Source organism: Oryctolagus cuniculus, chromosome 8 (genome assembly GCF_051225735.1).
Source record: "Oryctolagus cuniculus isolate XC-2025 breed Fujian yellow rabbit chromosome 8, ASM5122573v1, whole genome shotgun sequence".
In the NCBI taxonomy this organism is placed as follows: Eukaryota; Metazoa; Chordata; class Mammalia; order Lagomorpha; family Leporidae; genus Oryctolagus; species Oryctolagus cuniculus.
This window is the reverse complement of record NC_142874.1, coordinates 84,624,418-84,644,472: the sequence shown is the minus strand read 5'-3', so window position 1 is coordinate 84,644,472 and position 20,055 is coordinate 84,624,418. Positions and strand designations below refer to the sequence as shown.

The 20,055-nt window shown below is 40.5% G+C and overlaps 1 protein-coding gene across 5 annotated transcripts; it reads left to right on the top strand.

Annotated features, from left to right (window-relative positions):
• Window positions 1–2,197: 2,197 nt before the first annotated feature.
• On the top strand, window positions 2,198–18,848 carry RRH (retinal pigment epithelium-derived rhodopsin homolog). 5 transcript variants are annotated; one of them, XM_002717186.5, is made up of 8 exons: window positions 2,198–2,372; window positions 2,749–3,012; window positions 7,388–7,578; window positions 9,465–9,564; window positions 10,069–10,222; window positions 12,149–12,317; window positions 15,250–15,428; window positions 17,860–18,840. In XM_002717186.5, the coding sequence occupies exons 2-8, from the start codon at window positions 2,907–2,909 to the stop codon at window positions 17,972–17,974; spliced, it is 1,014 nt and encodes a 337-aa protein (XP_002717232.3). In that variant the 5' UTR covers window positions 2,198–2,372; window positions 2,749–2,906; the 3' UTR covers window positions 17,975–18,840. The 5 variants fall into 5 exon arrangements, with proteins under 5 accessions (XP_002717232.3, XP_089159078.1, XP_089159079.1 ...); XM_089302952.1 differs by lacking the exons at window positions 2,198–2,372; window positions 2,749–3,012 and adding an exon at window positions 4,507–4,703; XM_089302953.1 differs by lacking the exons at window positions 2,198–2,372; window positions 2,749–3,012 and adding an exon at window positions 6,590–6,763.
• Window positions 18,849–20,055: the final 1,207 nt, after the last annotated feature.

The window sequence follows — 20,055 nt, the reverse complement described above, 5'->3', positions numbered from 1 at the left end:
AAGTACTTTGGAAATCTGGATAGAATTCCAGGCTCATGGATTCAGCCTGGCACAGCACCAGCCATTGTGGCCATCTGGGGAGTGAACTGACTGATGGAAGATCTCTCCTTCCCTGACTCTCAATCTGACTGTAACTCTGCCATTCAGATAAATAAATAAATCCCTTTTTTAAGGAAAGGAACATTATTGTATTTTCTTTTGGGTTTTAGTACAGAAATCAGGAGTGCAATTTTATTAATTACAGTTAATAGTTGATTTTGAAATTTTATTGTAAATCTAAAGGTGAAATATAGTGAGAACTAAAAAACATTTCTGAAGAAAATTTTCTCATTCAAAACAGTATTGAAACTTTCACAGAATGTTCCTATTTTATTTTTTTAAAAGACAGAATTTTTTTTTTTAAGATTTAATTATTTATTTGAAAAGCAGAAGCAGATAGAAATCTTCCATCTGCTGGTTCACTCCCCAAATGGCTGCTATGGCTGGCGTCCTGCGCCGATCCAAAGCCAGGAGCCAGGTGCTTTCTCCTGGTGTCCCAAGCAGGTTTAGGGGCCCAAGCACTTGGGCCATCTTCCACTGCCTTCCCGGGCCACAGCAGAGAGCTGGGCTGGAAGAGGAGCAACTGGGACTAGAACCATATTGGATGCCGGCACCACAGGCAGAGTATTAACCAAGTGAGTCACAGCACAGGCCCCAACCCATAGATTTTTAAAGAGTTTATTACCTTGGGAGTTATGTTCAGTGCATTAGGATCATTTGAGAATATTTTGGTATTTTGGAATACTAATGAGATTCACTTCCGAGTATAGGTGCTCATCAGTATTACTTTACATTTATAAAAATGTGACTTGGCAGCTATAAGATCTGTGACAGATCAATCAGCCTGTTAAGTTGACTTTATATACAGGTGAGTTATCTTCGGTCCTTCCTGAAACTACTCAGTTACAATGTTAAGGTACATGAGTAAATATAGCCCTCTAGTGGTTCTCTTCTATGCTTACACCTGCAATAAGCATTTTTCTGAAATTTTTTACTGATTTTATTGAGAAGAATCAGATTTTAATGTTACATGGTATAAAGAATACAGAAAAAGGCATAGTAATGATACACTATCATTTTAATAAAGTGTTAACATTGTACACCATATGACAGTCCAGAGTATAATTGCCTGGAACTTTACAAGATGAATGAGTCCAGACACTTTGCTGTTAATGTATCATCAAATAATCACTCCTATATATATATCAACATGTGGGGTTAATTGAGGTAAATCTTAGAGACCTTGGTATATCCATACTATGAAATGTGTAGCTAGTAATATTATACTAATAAGTAAGGTTTATTGACCTGGAATTCATTAAGTGGATTTAAGAGAAAATAAGTTGCATAGTATCTCTCTCCTCTCTATGTATATTCATACATAATATGTATATTTCAACCATATATTGTTTAATTGCAGGAATGCACATTTCTACAGACATTTTTTTTTTCTTCAAGATTAATTTTGGAGCCAGCAATGTGGCATAGCACGTAAAGCTACTGCTTGTAGTACCAGCATCCCATACAGGTGCCGGTTTGAGTTCCAGCTGGTCCACTTCTGATTCATCTCTGCTATGGCCTGGGAAAGCAATAGAAGATAGCCTAAGTGCTTGGGTCCCTTCACCCACATAGGAGACCCAGGAGAAGCTCCTGGCTCCTAGCTTCAGATCAGCCCAGCTCCAGCCATTGTGGCCATTTGGGGAGCGAACCAGCAGATGGAAGATCTCTCCCTCTCTAACTCTGCCTTGCAAAAAAGAAAAAAAAAAAAAAAAAAAAAAAAAAAAACTTTTAAACTTGGGCCATCTGCTGCATTCCCAGGCACATTAGCAGAGAGCTGGATCAGAAGTAGAGCAGCTGAAACTGGAACCGATGCTCATATGGGATGCTGGCACTGCAGGCAGGAGCTTAACCCACTACACCACAAAGCCAGCCCCTTCATGGACTTTTTGAAGACCACCCCAGCACAATCTCATTTTGTTTAGAAGAAGAAAGTAGGGAAAACATACACTCCTATGAATATATAAGGAAAGAAAAGTGTAAATAAAAGATTCACACCAAGCAATACTGACATCTTTAGGGAAGTGATATTTGAAGTACAGGGCAATATTGCTTCATTCAGGGTAGGCATTTAGCTTAGCAGGTAAGCACCAGTTAGGATGCCCTCATCTCACATTAAAGCTGGGGGTTAACACCTGGCTCTGGCTTCCAGAGGGAAGCAGTCATGGCTCAATTAGTTGGGCTCCCACCACTACAAGGGAGACCTGAATTGCACCCCAGGCTTTGGCCTGGCCTGGCTCTGGGCCACTGGCAGGCTTTGAGAAATGAACCAGCAAGTAAGAGCTCACTCTGTCTCAAATATATCTTTTTAAAGAGATTATTTCTTTCTCTAATTATTTAAGATGTTATGGAAAAAAAGAAACTGAAATGGAAAAACTCAAAGGGTCAGTAGAAATCAAAGGCCTTAATCTATTTCGTAGGAGTAAGGCTGGTCCTTGATTTCAGAAGCGATTTCCAGCAGAAAGCAGTTATTTGCCGCACTGATCTGAGTTTGCTTATTGTTTAAATGGTATATGTGTGCTTGCTAATCTTCTTATCTAAAGACTAATGCCCAAATTGGTAAAAATGTGTGGAATTTGGTGTTTCTTTCTTTGTTGTGCCAATAAGCTTTCCCCTTGTTGTGGGAATTAAAATCCTTTCTCTTTTGTCCAGTTAAATTTGTTAAGGGAAAGCCTCTATGAAATGGCCTTTCTTGGAGTTTTCTAAGTCGAAACAGTTGGTCCTGAAAAATCACTCTGCAGCATTTCATAAGATCATTCGTAATTATTGAAGGCTTCTTATGAAGACTGCGTCAGTGTCTTTATTACGAAATGCTAAGGAATAACTTAAGCAACAGTTCAGACTTTAAACATGAAGATGGCTCTGTCTTTTCCCCGACTGAACACAATATTGTGGCAACTTACTTGATTCTGGCAGGTATGACTTTTTACTCCATTAAGAGTCATTGTTTTCAGCATAATTCTATGGAAAGAGGATGTGTTGTCAAGTTCCATATTCTGGATCAGTCTTGACAAGTCATTTAGCCTGTCTGAGTTGGCTTCCTCACGTGGTAAGTGAAGATGACAGTATTATACTTCTGGCCTGGGAAGATCAGATAAGACAAGAGATGAAAGAATGAGGGAAAGCATTTATAATGGAGGTTAATGTCACAGGTCATTTTGAATTTTGATAATGTGAAAACAGTGAAGCAGGCTGAGAAAAGTTTCTTGTAAAATGAATAGTTCTTAAATAAAAATTGTTCCTATATTTGGTTATTACATTGTCAAATTAGGTTTTTGGGGAAGGGAGAGAAAAAAGAGTGTACCATGAGGAATTATATTTATATATCCTTTACTTTTCTCATTCATCATTTGCATTATTTTGTTCAGGGTAGTAGAATCCAGCTACAGATTGAAAGAAAGTTAAAGAATGAATTTAAATTAATTAATGTTGGTTGATTAATTAATCTAAAGAATTAAATTAAATTGAAAAAAATTAAAGTCCTCAAAAGAGAGTCAGGTATGGTACTATCATTGAGGTCAGAGTTTGAAAATTCAGTTCATCCCAGAATGCTATATTGGAAAACTCTTGAGTTTTGGACTTCATTTTTTAGTATCTTTGTAACTGGGAGCAAATTCTTCCCCTTACTGTTCTTCCACGTTCCTGCCTGAAAAACAGAGATAAGAATAAACAAGCTATCTATGATTGCTGTGAGGAGGAAATTGAAACATGAATGTGCCTAAATCACATATACAGTCGGTGTTGGACAAATACTTGTCTCTTCCCCCCAGGTATTCATACTCATCGGTGCAAATATTAGGCTAGGATACAGGCTTGTTTGCAGGGGGAAAAAAAATGTGGGGAAAGAGAGTAGAAATTCTTTTTTTTTTTTTTCTGTGTATTGGTTTAATTGTGGTGTAATTTTTACAGTGAGCAGGGGCTTAACTTTGATTTTATTCTCAGTATCAACTTTTAGAAGTGACTCTGTTATATTGGGCTCATTATTTTTTAGATTGACTTTCATGAAAGTTTTCAAACATCCAAAAATAAAAAGTGTAACAATTTCTCTGCAACCAGTTTATTCTTTATAAAATAAGTCACAACTAGAGTATTATGTCTTGTACAAGAAATTGTGAATTCCTTAATTTTTGCAGTTTTAGTGACATGTTAGCTCATTCATTTGAATACTTCCCTGTGATAAGTACTGATCAAGTTCTATTTTCTCCTTTGCTTTGCTGATGCAAAAAATGAGAGAGTCTCACTGTCAATTTTTTAAAGATTTTATTTATTTATTTGAGAGGTAGAGTTACGGACTGAGAGGGAGAGACAGAGAAAAAGGTCTTCCATCTGCTGGTTCACTCCCCAAATGGCTGCAACGGCCAGACTTGGGCCAGTCCGAAGCTAGGAGCCTGGAGCTTCCTTCAAGTCTCCCACACAGGTGCAAGGGCCCAAGTGCTTGGGCCATCTTCTACTGCTTTTCTGGGCTATAGCAGAGAGCTGGATTGGAAGAGGAACAGCCAGGACTGGAACTGGCACCCATATGGGATGCTGGCGCCACAGGCATAGGATTAACCTACTTCACCACAGTGCTGGCCCCTCACTGTTAATTATATGGAAATCCTTTGTATGTAAATTTTTTACTTAGTTTTTGTAGATGCCAAGAAAAACTACCGTGATTTTCATCTGGTTACAAAAGGGGCATTTTTCTAAGAAATGGTTCTGTCTGGTTCTCATGCCTGTAATAATGATGATAATAGTAATCTAACTATTAGTACTAATGCTATCTTTGAATAATTGTTATGTACTTAGCACTGTTACATACATAGATTAATTTATCCTAATTCAGTAAATTACTTTTTAGCTTTATTTTCCCTGTTTATAGAGATGAAAAGTTTAAGAAATTTTCCCTATGTACATCTACTGAGTAGCTACACTAGGATTTGATTCTAGCCACTTTGGTTCTACAGCCCTCATGCATAACTCCAAGGGTCAGTTTTATCAAGGAATGCCATGAGTATGTGTTGTTTACTTGCTTATGTTTTTGGTAGATGTATTAAAGGAAGCATGTTTAACCTCTCATGCTTCTGTTCTGCAGTGAAAGCATTTATTTTACCTACTAATTTTTAAAAAAGGATTAATTTATTTGAAAGATAGAGTTACAGAGAGAAAAGGAGAGAGAGATCTTCCATCTGATGGTTCACTCCCTGAATGGCTGCAACAGCAGGGGCTGGGCCAGCCTGAAACCAGGAGCCAGGAGCTTCATCCTTGTCTCCCATAATGGTGCAGGGGCCCAGGCACTTGCATCATTTTCTGTTGCTTTCCTGGGCACGTTAGCAGGGAGCCAGATTGGAAGTGGAGCAGCCAGGACTGAAATGGTGCCCATATGGGATGCTGGTGCCACAGGCTGTGGCTTAACCTGCTGAGCCATAGCTCTGACTCCTCACTTATTAATTTTATCAAGACCATATTTAGATTTTTTCATTTTAGATTTAATCTCTCATGTAGATTTTAGCTCCAGTAAATGTTTACCAATGTCTAGTGCAACAGACATTGATCGAGTGAGTATCCTTGATCACTCACTCCAGTTAAGGCTGGGAGGTGGAAGGGCAGGTGAATTTAAGGATCTAAAATAATTGATTATGGATGAATTCTAATCAGATGCAGGATGAGAGACAGGCTGATGAAGAGGGCTGAGTGCCAGGTGATGAAGAACCATGTTAGCCATAAAGGTGACAGGGAGTCATTGACAGGTTCTGAACAGAGGAATGACATGATCTGAGCTGCGTTTTACAGATGTGCTCTCAGGGCAGCTCATGGACCACGTGGGAGGCCATGGTAGTGATTCTGAAGAGAGGGTAATGGCAGTGAGACAGGAAGAAGTGGACTCTCTTGAGTTAGAAGGTAGAATTGATGACCAGATGTGGGGGTTTTGGGAGAAGGACAGGGGAGATAACTCCATTCCTGCTTGGTGCACAAACCTCTCCTACTGCCTAGGAATCTTCCCACTCAACTGAAATTTATTCACAGCCCTCTCTCCCCTCCTTCACCCTCACACACATTGTTGGGATCTAGTGCAGCTCTTGTCTGGCTTATGAGAAACACATACCTGCTTTGCAGCCTAGGGGATGCTGATCAGACTGACATCCAGTTCACTAAATGCCATTTCTCTTTGTAAATCAATTCCTTGGCATTCTGCTTACTAAGAGTAGTCATCAATACACCTGAGTCCAGTCATCCCCTAGGGCACCGACAACATTGAATTTCCGGATCTACAAAGTAGAGAGTCTGATCTCAGATCGTAGAAACTTGATGAGGGGGTATCACCTGTGAGGTTTTTCCATGGGCTACAAAACTTGCTTGACTTCCTATCTAGATAATGACTCCATAGGGATGTTTGCATCGAAGAATTCATATTTGGAAATACTGAGTAAATAGTTTAAAGAAATATTAAAACAATCATTTGATCCTACACATGGCAGGCAGATGCTTGTAAGCATTTAATGGCAATTACTTGAATAAAAGGAGAAAATGTGAAACAAGTGTGTGTCAGGGTTAGCAACATTGACTGAAGTGCCGTTGGGGTAGAATGTTGGTTGGGGCTTCAGAAAGGAAAGAAGAAAAGAGAAAGAAGAGTCTCAGCCCTCAGGAAGGAGGAAGAGGAGATTAAGCTGCCAAACAAGAGCATGTGGTCAGTAGTACATGCATCCGAGCAATTAGCAGTGCAGGGGTCACGAAAGTCGAGGGAAGAATTTCAGGGGCAGAGTGATCAGAAATGATGACACCGACCTTCAGTGCAGGCTTATGCAGTTGGAAGCTTCCTGGTGTTTTAATTTTTTTTATTTCTACTTTACTGAAGGGCCATTAAGATGTTACAGTTTAAAGCCAACTGTTCAAATAATTGACTAAAGTAGATACGCTGGAGCCAGCATTGGGGTGCTGTTGGTGACACTAGCATTACATAATCGAGTGCCACCGTTAGAATCCAGGCCGCTCTGCTACTGATCCAGCTTCCTGCTAAGACTCCTGGGAATGGCTCAAGTATTTGGGTCTCTGCCACCCATGTGGGAGTCCCGGATGAAATTTCTGGCTCCTGGCTTTGGCCTGGCCCTGATCTGGCTGTTGCAGCCATTTGGAGAGTGAACCAAAGGATGGCACGTCTCTCTGTCTCTCTGCCATTCAAATAAATAAATAAGCTTTAAAATACAATAAAATACATTTGCCATGTTTTTCAACTGGCTTAAATATTTATTTTTGATTCTACTCTTAAACATTCCAATTAAATAACATGCATAATATTTTTGTATGTTCTCAGGTATGATAAGTATTCTCAGCAACCTAATAGTTCTAGGCATCTTCATTAAGTACAAGGAACTCCGAACACCCACGAATGCAATTATTATTAATCTGGCTTTTACGGACATAGGTGTCAGCAGCATTGGCTATCCCATGTCTGCTGCTTCAGATCTGCATGGAAGTTGGAAGTTTGGATATGCAGGCTGTCAGGTACTGTGGAATGAAAGCAAAATACAGTAGGTCAAGGAGATTATAAATGTCTTTAAAAATTCCAAAAATTTAAACCAAAGAAAATATTGTAAGATAAAAGAAATGGTGATTTTCTAAGAAAAAAGGTGACCAGGAATTCAGAACCAACTGGGAATATATTCTTTAACAAGAGAAGCAAAATCATTAACCCTTATTATATTTCTGAAATTCCTCCAATCCGAACTAATAAAACAACTAGCATTCAACTAGGGAAAAAAAGTTTGTGTGTTCAAATGAAAATTTGCATATTGCAAATTCAAAAAGAAATGCCTTGCTTTCATTTGAAATAATAAAATACTTAGTGACTTATTCATACCAGCTAAAAAATATAGTTAGGCTACCAGGCTGTTGATTGTTTTCTCCTGGAAAAAGCCTTGCATGAGAGGGCAATAGCAACAGCAGTAAATATGTTATTAAATATATTTACTGTATTTTTACTGACAAGGAAATTAATGAATATTAATTTGCTTTAGGATAGTTGGAAAAAATGGGTTTTGGTTTGATTTTCTTTTAAAGATCTATTTATTTATTTGAAAGGCAGAGTTACAGAAAACCAGAGGCAGAGAGAGAGAGAGAGAGAGGAGTCTTGCATCTGCTAGTTCACTCCTCAGGTGGCTGCAATGGCCAGAGCTGTCTGAGCTCCAAAGCCAGGAACCAGGAGCTTCTTCCAGATCTCCCACATGGGTGCAGGGGCCCAAGGACTTGGGTTACCTTCTACTGCTTTCCCAGGCCTTCGCAGAGAGCTGGATCGGAAGAGGAGCAGCTGGGACTCAAAACGATGCCCATATGGGATGCTGGCACTGCAGGCAGCAGCTTTGCCTGCTATATCACAGTGCTGGCCCCCAGGTTTTCTTTTTAAAGATATAAAATTTCACTGCTGAAGGCCATTGCATCCCATCTCGCCTTATCCCCTTCCTTCCCATGAATATTTTCCTATTTTATTATGTATACATATACATCAACAAAAAATATCTGAATGCTTTAATTTTTGTGTTAATTATATAATTTTTATACAATTCACTTTCATTGTTAGATAGGTTTCTGAGGTTTATTCATGTTGATGAATGTGACTGTAAGGCATTCATTTTGATTGCAATATGATATACCATTTTATGAACATAGCTCAATGTACTTTTCTATTTTACTATTATTGAACATTTGTTCCTAATTTTTACTTCACAATATACTGATATATGCTGCAATAAATGAGAGTTTCTGTAGGCATGTTTAGAGTTGAGTTGCAAAGACTGTTCAGCTTTATCGTATGTGGCCTAATTGCTCTCCAAAATGATTTTTCCTGTTATGAGCACTACTATTACTCTACATTCTTCCCATCACTTAAGATTGTCAGACTTTTAAATTCTTATCATTTTAGTGAGTATGAAAAGATATTCTATAATTTATATTTATTTGGATACTTTCTTTGGTTACACATATTTTCCTGTGCCATGAACATAGTTAATGAAAATAGCCTGTGTGAACAGCTCAGTCATCATGTGGCCACTTTTTTACTGAGCTTGTTTTTTCCTCTGTTGAACTACCTATCTTCTGAATACTAATTTTTATTGTTTATATGCACCGCACCCCATGTAATGATCTATTTTGCACCTGAGTAGGTTGTATAGAAGTTCCATCTTAAGTCTTATAAAATATTTAACTATTGAAAACCCTTTTCATAAATGCCTTTAGTTAGGCAGTTGTAATTTGACAGTGGAAGGTATATTTTGAAATAGTAAAATAAAAAACATTTAATATATTTGAAATATATTCTATCTACAGGACAAAAATTTAAATGTTAGTTGGGAGGGTATTTAGAATGGTGGATTTATCCCAATTTTCATTTTCAGATTTATGCTGGATTGAATATTTTTTTTGGAATGGCAAGTATTGGGTTACTCACAGTCGTGGCCATGGATCGATACTTGACCATCTGTCATCCTGACGTAGGTACAGCATTTTTCTTGGCGTTCTCATTTCTTGACCAATGGCCACTCAATATACATTCACTTTAAAATGTACACATAATGATTTGTAGTCAGGGCTGGTCACATTTCTTTGGCATTCCTTGTTTACAACTTTCAGTGGCTTCTTATTACAGTAAAACCCAGATTTCACTAGGCACCTGCAGTATGCTGCAAGATCTGGAGACTGACAACCTTTTCCAGGATGGCTAGGGCCACTCTCTCTATGTTCTCACTTTGGGGTCTTTGGACACTGTGGTTTCCTAGGCCTGGAAAGCTCTACTCCCAGCTCATTCTCTGACTGGTCCTTTTATTATTTGGGTTTCAACTTACTTGCCATTTTCTTTCCCATATATGAATTCATGTGGCTAGGCTTTGAGTGAACAAAAATGTCTATTAATGATCTACTTGATAATTTCGCATCATCAATTAAAACAAAGCAAGTCCATCATTGGCAAATGATGTTAATAGTTCATATGCTTGTTAATAGGGAGAAGAATGACCACTCGCACCTACCTTGGCTTGATTCTGGGAGCCTGGGTCAACGGCCTGTTTTGGGCTTTGATGCCCATCGCAGGGTGGGCTAGTTATGCCCCAGATCCTACTGGGGCCACCTGTACCATCAATTGGCGGAAAAATGACACGTAAGAGAAACATTTACACTTTATAACCAAGCGCTTCTAAGGTAGACATTTTCTCATCCTTTCAAATTTAAGCTCAGATTACAGGTTTCTCATACAGCATGTGGCAAAGTGCTTCCTTGCTAATGAAGTGATTCAAGCAGAAAATGAAATTGAGAAAAGAGAATTATACTTGTTTGCCAGCAAAGATAATCTAGACTCCTTCTCCCCCGTACTCTGTCCTTTCCTTCTTCTCTTCTATGGGTTTATGTGCCAATCTCCTTTCCAATATTTGCATATCACAGAGGTAGGATCATGAGTAGGAGAAGGGTCAGTGAAGGTAGGCAGCATGAAGCTCTCATGGAAACTCAGGGCACCTCTGTAGTACGCTTTCAAAATAATCTCTCATTCAAACATATTCTGAGACCATGCATCAAAATACAGTCACTGCAAGGACTTGCTTGCTTCTTCATGAGGCTCCTCTACACTTAGCAGGGGAAAGAGGATAGTTTAGTTCATTAAAGGAAACAAGAGATGACTCATTTAGAAAATAGAAATAGAAAAGAAAATTTCTAAGTCTCAAACTAAATTAAAATCTGAAACTTATTCTGTGAAGAGCCCAAGGATAATCAATGTAGGCTTCATGAGCCAGAGTCTGTTTTCAACTTGGCATTGTACTGTGAAAGCCATCATAGACAGCAGGTAAATTAATGTGCATGGCTGTGTTCCAATAAAACTTCATTTGCTTCTTAAAGATTTATGTATTTATCTGAAAGTCAGAGTTACATAGTAAAAGGGAGAGATAGGGAGACACACACACACACACACACACACACACACACAGAGAGAGAGAGAGAGAGAGAGAGAGAGAATCTTCTCATCTGCTGGCTCACTCCCCAGATGGCTGCAATGGCCAGGGCCAGGCCAGAACAAAGCCAGGATCCAGGAGTTTCTTCCTGGTCTCCCATGTGAATGTAGGGGCCCACATACTAGGGCCATTTTCCACTGTTTTCCCAGACATATTAGCAGGGAGCTGGATCAGAAGTGGAGTAGCTGGGACTTTGGTGCTCATATGGATGTCAGTGACACAGACTACAGATTTACCTACTACACAACAATACCAGCCCCTAAAATTTTATTTTTTTAAAGATTTATTTACTTATTTGAAAGTCAGAGTTACACAGAGAGAGGAGAGGCAGAGAGAGACAGAGGTCTCCCATCTGATGGTTCACTCCCCAATTGGCTGCAATGACTGGAGCTGCGTTGATCTAAAGCTTCTTCTGGGCCTCCCACACAGGTGCAGGGGCCCAAGGACTTGGGCCATCTTCTACTGCTTTCCCAGGCCATAGCAGAGAGCTGGATCAGAAGTGGAGCAGCCGGGTCTCGAACTGACGCCCACATGGGATGCTGATGCTTCAGGCCAGGGCGTTAACCCACTGTGCCACAGTGCTGCCCCCCTAAAACTTTATTTTTAATGATAGGTGGCAGACTGGAATTTGCCCAACCTTGAGAAGCTTCATCCCATATCCAAATGCCTAATTTGAATCTCAGCTACTTGGCTCTGATCCAGCTTCCTGCTAATGCACATCCTGGGAGGCAGCAGATAAAGGCTCAAGTAGTTGAGCTGTTGCCACCCACGTGGGAGACCCCGATGGCATTCTGGACTGCTGGCTTCAGCTTGGTGCAGCCCCAGATGCTATCTATAGGCTTTTAGGGAGTGAACCAGTGGACCAGCAGATGGGAGATATTTCTCTCTCTGTCTCTTTGTTGCTCTGCTTCTGAAAAAATAAACATTAAAATTAAAATCATGAACTAAAAGTCAAATACGCTGTGTAAGCTATTTAACAATATAATGACTGCTAGTGTGGTTTCTAATAATTATCTTTTCCCTTCCCTCCCCCCATTTAGAACTTTAAATAAGTAGTCATGATTGCCTTTTCTTATTTGCAGATCTTTTGTATCTTTCACAATGGCAGTTATTGCAATAAATTTTGTCGTGCCCTTGACAGTGATGTTTTACTGCTATTACCACGTCACTCAGTCCATTAAACAACATAGGGCCAGTGACTGCACTGAGTACCTCAACAGAGACTGGTCAGACCAGGTAGATGTAACAAAGGTAAGAAGCCAAAACCCCTGGGAGATGTTTTGGAAGGAGTCCTTGGCTCACCAAGGTCTCTTCTCCCAAATCCCTGATTGTCTCTCCCCAGCAGGGTCTTCTGGTGTTTGCCTCTACAGTTCTGAATGGGGTGCTTATCTGCCCTTTTAGATGTTTCTGTTTGCTCTCACCTCTCAATGAGTCCCTGTTGTGGTTGATGAGAATTTATTTCTCTTATGCCACCAACTGGCCCCACTGCTCCCTCACTTCTTCCTTTCTGCACATCCTGTCATTGTAATGTTAACATTCTGTCCTTAGTTGTTTTTTTGTTTGTTTGTTTTTTTGTTTTGTTTTTGAAAGGCAGACTGGACAGTGAGAGAGAGAGAGAGACAGACAGACAGACAGAAAGAAAGGTCTTCCTTTTTCTGTTGGTTCACCCCCCAATGGCTGCTACGGCTGGCACTCTGTGACTGGGCGCACCGCGCTGATCTGAAGCCAGGAGCCAGGTGCTTCTCCTGGTCTCCCATGGGTGCAGGCCCCAAGCACTTGGTCCATCCTCCACTCCCCTCCCGGGCCATAGCAGAGAGCTGGCCTGGAAGAGGGGCAACTGGGACAGAATCCGGCGCCCCGACCAGGACTAGAACCTGGTGTGCCGGTGCCACAGGCGGAGGATTAGCCTAGTGAGCCGCAGCGCCGGCCGGAGTACACTCTTTAGTAGATCCCTGAGGCCACCAGGAGATGTGCTTTTTAGGACTATGTATGACTGAAAATATCTTAATTCTACTGTCATCTCAGACTGATGATTTGCCTGGTTTAGAATTCTGAGTACAAAAGCAATTCTGAAAGAAATGTGAAGGGATTCTTTGTGGTCTCCTCGCTCCCAGCACTGCCACAGCAGAGGCTGACAGCATCCTGGTGAGTGAGCCTTTGCAGTGACCCGTATGTTCTCTCTGGAGGCTTAGAGGAACTTCTCTGTGTCTCCGGTTTTCTGAAATTTCATAAGGATGTGCCTTGGGATAGGTCTTTATTCAACCAGGCTAGGTGCCTGGTGAGCGCTTTGAACATGGAGCCTCTGGTTTTCCCCTTCTGGAAGAGTGTGTTACCCTGTTTCTCTGGTGAGTCTTGCCTCTCTGTTCCCTTTTCCTGAACTTCCTTTTATGTGGATATTTAATTGTCTGGCTTTATCTTCTTTCTCTTCTATAAAGTCTCACACTTATTTTTAAATTTATCTGAAAGGCAGGGGGAGAGAGGGTGAGGGAGAGCGAGCTCATCCATTGCTTCACTCCCCATATGCCTGCAAAAACCAGGGCTGAGCCAGGCTGAAGCCAGCAGCCTGGAACTCAATTCAGATCTTGCATGTGGGTGATGAAGACCAAGCTACTTGGGCCATCACCTGCTGCCTCTCAAGGTGTGCATTAGCAGGAAGCTGGAATTGGGAGCAGAGCCAGGACTCAAACCCAGGCACTCCAATGTGGGTTGCAGGTGTACAAGCATTGTTTTAATGCTAGGCCAAAAGCTCCACACCCTGTCTCATGTTTTGTGGTTGTTATTTGTTTGTCTCTTTTTGTTTCTAATTTCTGGGAGATTTCCCCAGTCGTATCCAGGCTGAGAACTAGATAGTGAGATATAGATAGTGAGCCATAGTGAGCCGTAGCATTGGACACAAAAAATTTAAGTAAGCACTAAAAACTCAGTAATTAAAACAAAGCTAAACTAAAAAAAGTAGTTTAGTGAAGAAATTTAGGGATTTGTTTATTTATTTGAGAGTCATAGTTACAGAGAGAGAGAGAGAGAGAGAAAGGTCTTCCATCCTCTGGTTCACTCCTCAAATGGTCACAACAGCTGGAGCTGAGCCGATCCGAAGCCAGGAGCCAGGAGCTTCTTCCGGGTCTCCCACGCGGGTGCAGGGGCCCAAGCACTTGGGCCATCTTCCACTGCTTTACCAGGCTATCAGCAGAGAGCTGGATGGGAAGAGGAGCAGGCAGGACTCAAACCTGTGCCCATGTGGGATGCTAGCACTGCAGGTGGATGCTTAACCTACTATAGCACAGCTCTGGCCCCAGTGTAGAAATTTTTAAAAATCAAAATTAGAGGCTGGCATTGTGGCATAGCAGGTTAAGCCTCTGTCTGCAAAGCCAGCATCCCATATTTGTGCCAGGTCACGTCCCAGCTGCTCCACTTCTGAGGCTCCAGCTCTCTGCTAATGTGCCTGCGAAAGCAGTGGAAGATGACCCAAGTGATTGGGCCCCTGCACCCGCAAGGGAAACTCTGTCTCTCTTTGTCTCTCTCTTTTCCTCTCTCTCTCTATAACACTACCTTTCAAATAAATAAGTCTTTTCAAAAAAATCAAAATTAACATTAAAGAACTGCATAGAAAAAAATGTAAAATTTTAAATACAGACAGGATCAGACTGCCTCTATGTAATATAAATTCAGGTCAAAAGGTTTGTGTTGGAATTCATCAAACTCAAGATAAGATTTACTGGTTTCTAAGTTGAGTTTCAAAAGTTATAAATAATTAAATATATATATATATTTAATTAGCACACAATCACAGTGAATGGGGAGAAAAGCAGTGCCAGCAATTCATAGCATAATCACTGTGAATGGGTGGGGTGAGTTCTCATCTGTCTTTCATCAAAGTTAGTTTTTGTGGTGTTTCTTAGAAAAAAAGAGGCATTCCTTATGAGTGTTAACATTCTCAAAGGCAGTGTCATTTATTAACTGACACACCCACTGCACCAGCTCTTATTATCATAGATAAGTTCAGGTCCCTAAACAAAGAACATTGAAGACAAAAGCTCAACTGTTTTCTTCTTGTCATCAACAGCTAGACTTATTCAGATTCCAATACTGATAGATTTTTGTGCTATTTTAGATATGGCAGTATTTTTTAGTGGATTAGATTTGGATTTTGACTTTGGCAGATACTTTTTTTTTTTTTTTTAAACAGATGTCTGTGATAATGATCTTCATGTTTTTGGTGGCATGGTCTCCTTATTCCATCGTGTGCTTATGGGCTTCATTTGGTGATCCAAAGAAGATTCCTCCCGCAATGGCCATCATAGCACCACTGTTTGCAAAATCTTCTACATTCTACAATCCCTGTATTTATGTGGCTGCTAATAAAAGGTAAGTAATGTCTAAAATACTGGTGAATAAAAAAATGGATACAGAAAGCCAGTGGATTCTGCTCTAAGACTTTCCAGAGGGTAACTGATAGAAATTCACTTAATGTAGCATAACATTATTTAGCTCCTGTAACTGGAGCAGCATCTGTGACTTTCAACACTTAGAGATAATCATAGGCAACCCGAGACCCCAGTCCTACCCACTAAGCATCTTCAAATGCAAAGCCTCGGGGGCCGGCACTGTGGCTCACTTGGTTAATCCTCCACCTGTGGCACTGGCATCCCATATGGACGCTGGGTTCTAGTCCCAGTTGCTCCTCTTCCAGGCCAGCTCTCTGCTGTGGCCCGGGAGGGCAGTGGAGGATGGCCCAAGTGCTTGGGCCCTGCACCCACATGGGAGACCAGGAGGAAGCACCTGGCTCCTGGCTTCGGATTGGCGCAGTGCGCCAGCCATAGCGGCCATTTTGGGGTGAACCAATGGAAAGGAGGACCTTTCTCTCTGTCTCTCTCTCTCACTGTCTATAACTCTACCTATCAAATAAAAAAATTGCAAAGCCCCTGGAAGAGATTTTACAATACCCAAATACAGAGAGTGGTAGATTCCAAAGAAAAGGGTGATTCTTCTACCAGAAAATGTCCAAGTCAATGTTGGGCTCCCTTAGTGGAAAACATAGTTTATACTTACCAGAAAGATGACATTGTCATTCCCATGCAAGGAGAACACTCCAGCGTGGAGCTGCAAGAGGTAAGTAGTCATTCCTTCTGCTCTGGGACTTTCAGCAGAGAATGCCTTTCCTGTTTCCTCAGTGAAATTTAGATGATTATATTTCCTGGTACTGCAGAGAGATGGAATGAACAGACCTACTGTACTTAAATCTCTGGCTAGAAACTCTTACTAGAGGTTAGGTAATTTGATCCTGGAGTGCACATGCTACTTCCATGAAGCTTATATATTTATGCCCATTTTTGAGATAACAGCTTTAACCATATCTGTGTGAAGCACTGGAAAGATTTTAAGCCCACCCAAGAAGAATAAAGAACACATCTTTTAAAAAATTAGAAAATGTGTATTTTCATCTACTCGAAAGGCAAAGTAAACACATATACAGAAATCTTCCACCTGCTGGTTCACCCTCCAAATGCCTGCAACAGATGGGACTGGGCCAGACTGTGCTAGGAGTTGGGCACTCCATCTGGATCTTTTATGTGGGAGGCAGGGACCCAAGAACTTGCACCTCCCAGGATGTGCATGAACAGGAAGCTGGATAGGAAGCAGAGGTGCCAGGACATGAACCAGCCCTGATATGGGATGTGGATGTCTCAAATGGTGGCTTAACACACTGCTCCACAACGCCCACCCCAAGAACTGTTTTAATTCCAACTGCTGGTAGTGCTTTTTAAAAGATCCTTCTAAGTCCCTTTAATTTCTTTTTTTTTTCTTTAAAGATTGATTTATTTTAAAAGTCAGAGTTACAGAGAGAGAGGGAGAGACAGAGAAATCTTCCATCCTCTGGTTCACTCCCCAGACGGGTACTACAGCCAGATCTCAGCCAGGCCAAAGCAGGAGCTTCCTGCGGGTCTCCCATGTGGGTGGCGGGGCCCAAACACTTCCACTGCTTCTCCTAGGCTATTAACAGGGAGCTGGATCGGAAGCGGAGTGGCTGGGACATGCCCTGATGCTCATATGAAATGCTGGCAGCACATGTAGCCATTTACCTGGACACAACGCCAGCCCCGCCCCTTAATTTCAATGGTGGTTGCTCAGAAGAATAGATGCATGAAACACCTATCCTTAGCTCAAATAACTCATTGCAGTTGATATTGGAAGTGTCTATTTATTTATTTATTTTTATTTGAAAGAGCAACACAGACAGAGAAGGAGAGGCAGAGAGAGAGAGAGGTCTTTCATCCGCTAGTTCACTCTCCAATTGGCCACAACGGCCGGAGCTGGGTCGATCCGAAGCCAGGAGCCATGAGCTTCTTCCAGGTCTCCCACATGGGTGCAGGGGTCCAAGGACTTGGGCCATCCTCCACTGCTTTCCCAGGCCACAGCAAAGAGCTGGATCGGAACTGGAGCAGCTGGGACTTGAACCGGCGCCCATATGGGATGCTGGCACTGCAGGCAGCAGCTTTACCTGCTATGCCACAGTGCTGGCCCCTGGAAGTGTCATTTAAAACATGCATTAATGACTGAATTACATTACTGTTTTCAATGTTTATAATCAATGGTGTAAAATTGGTCAATAACTGTATCATATACCCTATATATTTATAATGGCTCTCAACAGGGGTTGTTAAAGTTGGAGGCAGAAATTTATTTGGGTATGTCAACTGGCAAAAAGGCACCTTAGCTATATATAAAAATGCTAAAAAACCCAAGTCATTGTAGGATAATTTCAGGTTTTTCCTTTTTTTTTTTTTTTAAATCACAGGTTTCGGAGGGCAATGTTTGCCATGTTCAAATGTCAGACTCACCAAGCAATGCCTGTGACAAGTGTTTTGCCAATGGATGTGTCTCAAAACCCATTGCCTTCTGGAATAATCTGAAATGAGAGAAAAACAGAATCAAAACATTTTTTGTAATACTTTAATTTTGTTTTAAATATGAGCTAATTTAGATCAAATGCAGACATACGTTATTTCTTACTGGACTCCTAGTTCTTCAGATGTAGCTTATCGTTCTTCTACTAGCATACTGACTGCTGTAGTGCATGTTTCTCTGTTTCTTTGTATGTAAATTTATTGCTTGACTCTTTTAATGAATTCAGAAACGTGAGATTCGAGTCTTCTTTCTTTGTCCCTATCAGGGCATACATTACACTGTGTTGATGATCTATAATTTTCTGGGATCCTTCATTAGACTAGACATGGCCACTATTTTAATGGTGGAATAAATTAATAATAATAATAATTAATTATATTCAATAAATAATTAATTAAATGAGTTGTTAGATGCTCCCAGCTAGAAAACATTTTTAGCCTTTCAAAACTTTTATATTTTATAGCAATTAACTTATGTTTTATTTAACAAAAATGATTGAATAACACTAAATACTACCACTTCTAAATCACATCAGTCATTACAATATATATTTTACATAGCAATATAATCTCTGTACAATTTGTTATGTTTTCTGAAATCTTAACTATTATTTTTCTGTATGTGTATTTCTCATATTTACTACTAAAATTAAATTCAATCAGAGCAGGGATTTTTATATCTTTGTTCTTTGATATACCCTTGGCATATGGACCCATTTTTTCCAACACATAGTAGACACTCAATGAATATTTGTTGAACATTGTGTATTTGTCATTTTAAATAACCATTTAGAATTATATATGATTATTTGAATAGTGGACGTTTAAGTTCTTTCTAATGTTTGGTTTCATGGAGGAAACACCGGTAATAGTTAGGCACAAATATCCTTTTTCTTTGGGGTTATTCTTTTTTTCCTTTTTTCTTTTTAAAAATTATTTATTTGAGAGAGAGGGAGAGCCAGAGAAAGAGAAGTCTTCCATCCACTAGTTCACTCCCCAAATGGCCACAATGGCCAGGGCTGGGCCAGGCCAAAGCCAGGAGCCTGTAACTCCATCTGGGTCTCCCACATGGGATGTAGGGATCTAAACACTTAGATCATTTTCCACTACTATCCCAGGCTTGTTATCAGGGAGCTGGATTGGAAGAGTAGCAGTTGGGACTTAAACTGGTGATCATATAGGATACCAGTGTTGCAGATGCTGGTTTAGCTTGCTCTGCCACAGTGCTGATCCTGGGAGAGATATTCTGTATGAGTATTTTTTTAGACTAGCATTATTAGATATAAATATAAAAACAGTTTTGCTGCCTGTAACTTGTGAAGCTGGCTTGAAATAAAATGTATTCTTGAATAGAGATAATTGTCTGCATTTAAAAATAAATATGCTAGGGGCCAGTGTTATGACATTTGGGTAAAGCTGATGCTTGCAGAGCCAGAATCCCATATGGGTGCCAGTTCTAGTCCCAGCTGCTCCTCTTCCCATCCAGCTGCCTGCTATGGCCTGGGAAAGCAGAAGAAAATGGCCCAAGTCCTTGGGCCCCTGCACCCATGTGGGAGACCCGGCTTTGGATTGGCACAGCTCTGGCCGTTGCAGCCAATTGGAGAGTGAACCAGCGGATGAAAGACCTCTTTCTCTCTGCCTCTGCCTCTCTCTAACTTTGCCTTTCAAATAAATAAATAAATCTTTAAAAAAATAAATATGCTAGGCTAAACCTTACATGCACTGAGAGGATCTAGTAGAGTCTCAGAGTGTACTCCCTCTGGAGTCTTCCCTGCCACACAGTGGTGGGCTGGAGTCTTTTCCCCCAAAATGTATGACCTGGACTTGGTTTAATTTTCTTTCAGAGATAACAAGTCTGCAGTAACATTGATAAATCTATTCTAAATCAATTTTGTCCTGTGCTTCTATATTTAAAACTGAAATTTATAAAACCGAATGTTATACATGCTGAAAAAAAGAAAATGCAAATGTAGAATCTACAATGCTATGCCATGTAAATAATCTACCAAGGCAGAGTTATTTTTAACAGTAAGGATATTTTTAAGGTGTAGTGATAATTACATTCATAGAAGGAATTTCATAGGCAT

Coding starts and splice junctions, on each gene's coding strand:
- RRH (XM_002717186.5), top strand. CDS start 2,907: ATGCTAAGGAATAACTTAAGCAACAGTTCAGACTTTAAACATGAAGAT. Junction 10,223..12,148: donor AATTGGCGGAAAAATGACAC/GTAAGAGAAACA, acceptor TCTTATTTGCAG/ATCTTTTGTATCTTTCACAA. Junction 15,429..17,859: donor TATGTGGCTGCTAATAAAAG/GTAAGTAATGTC, acceptor TTTAAATCACAG/GTTTCGGAGGGCAATGTTTG.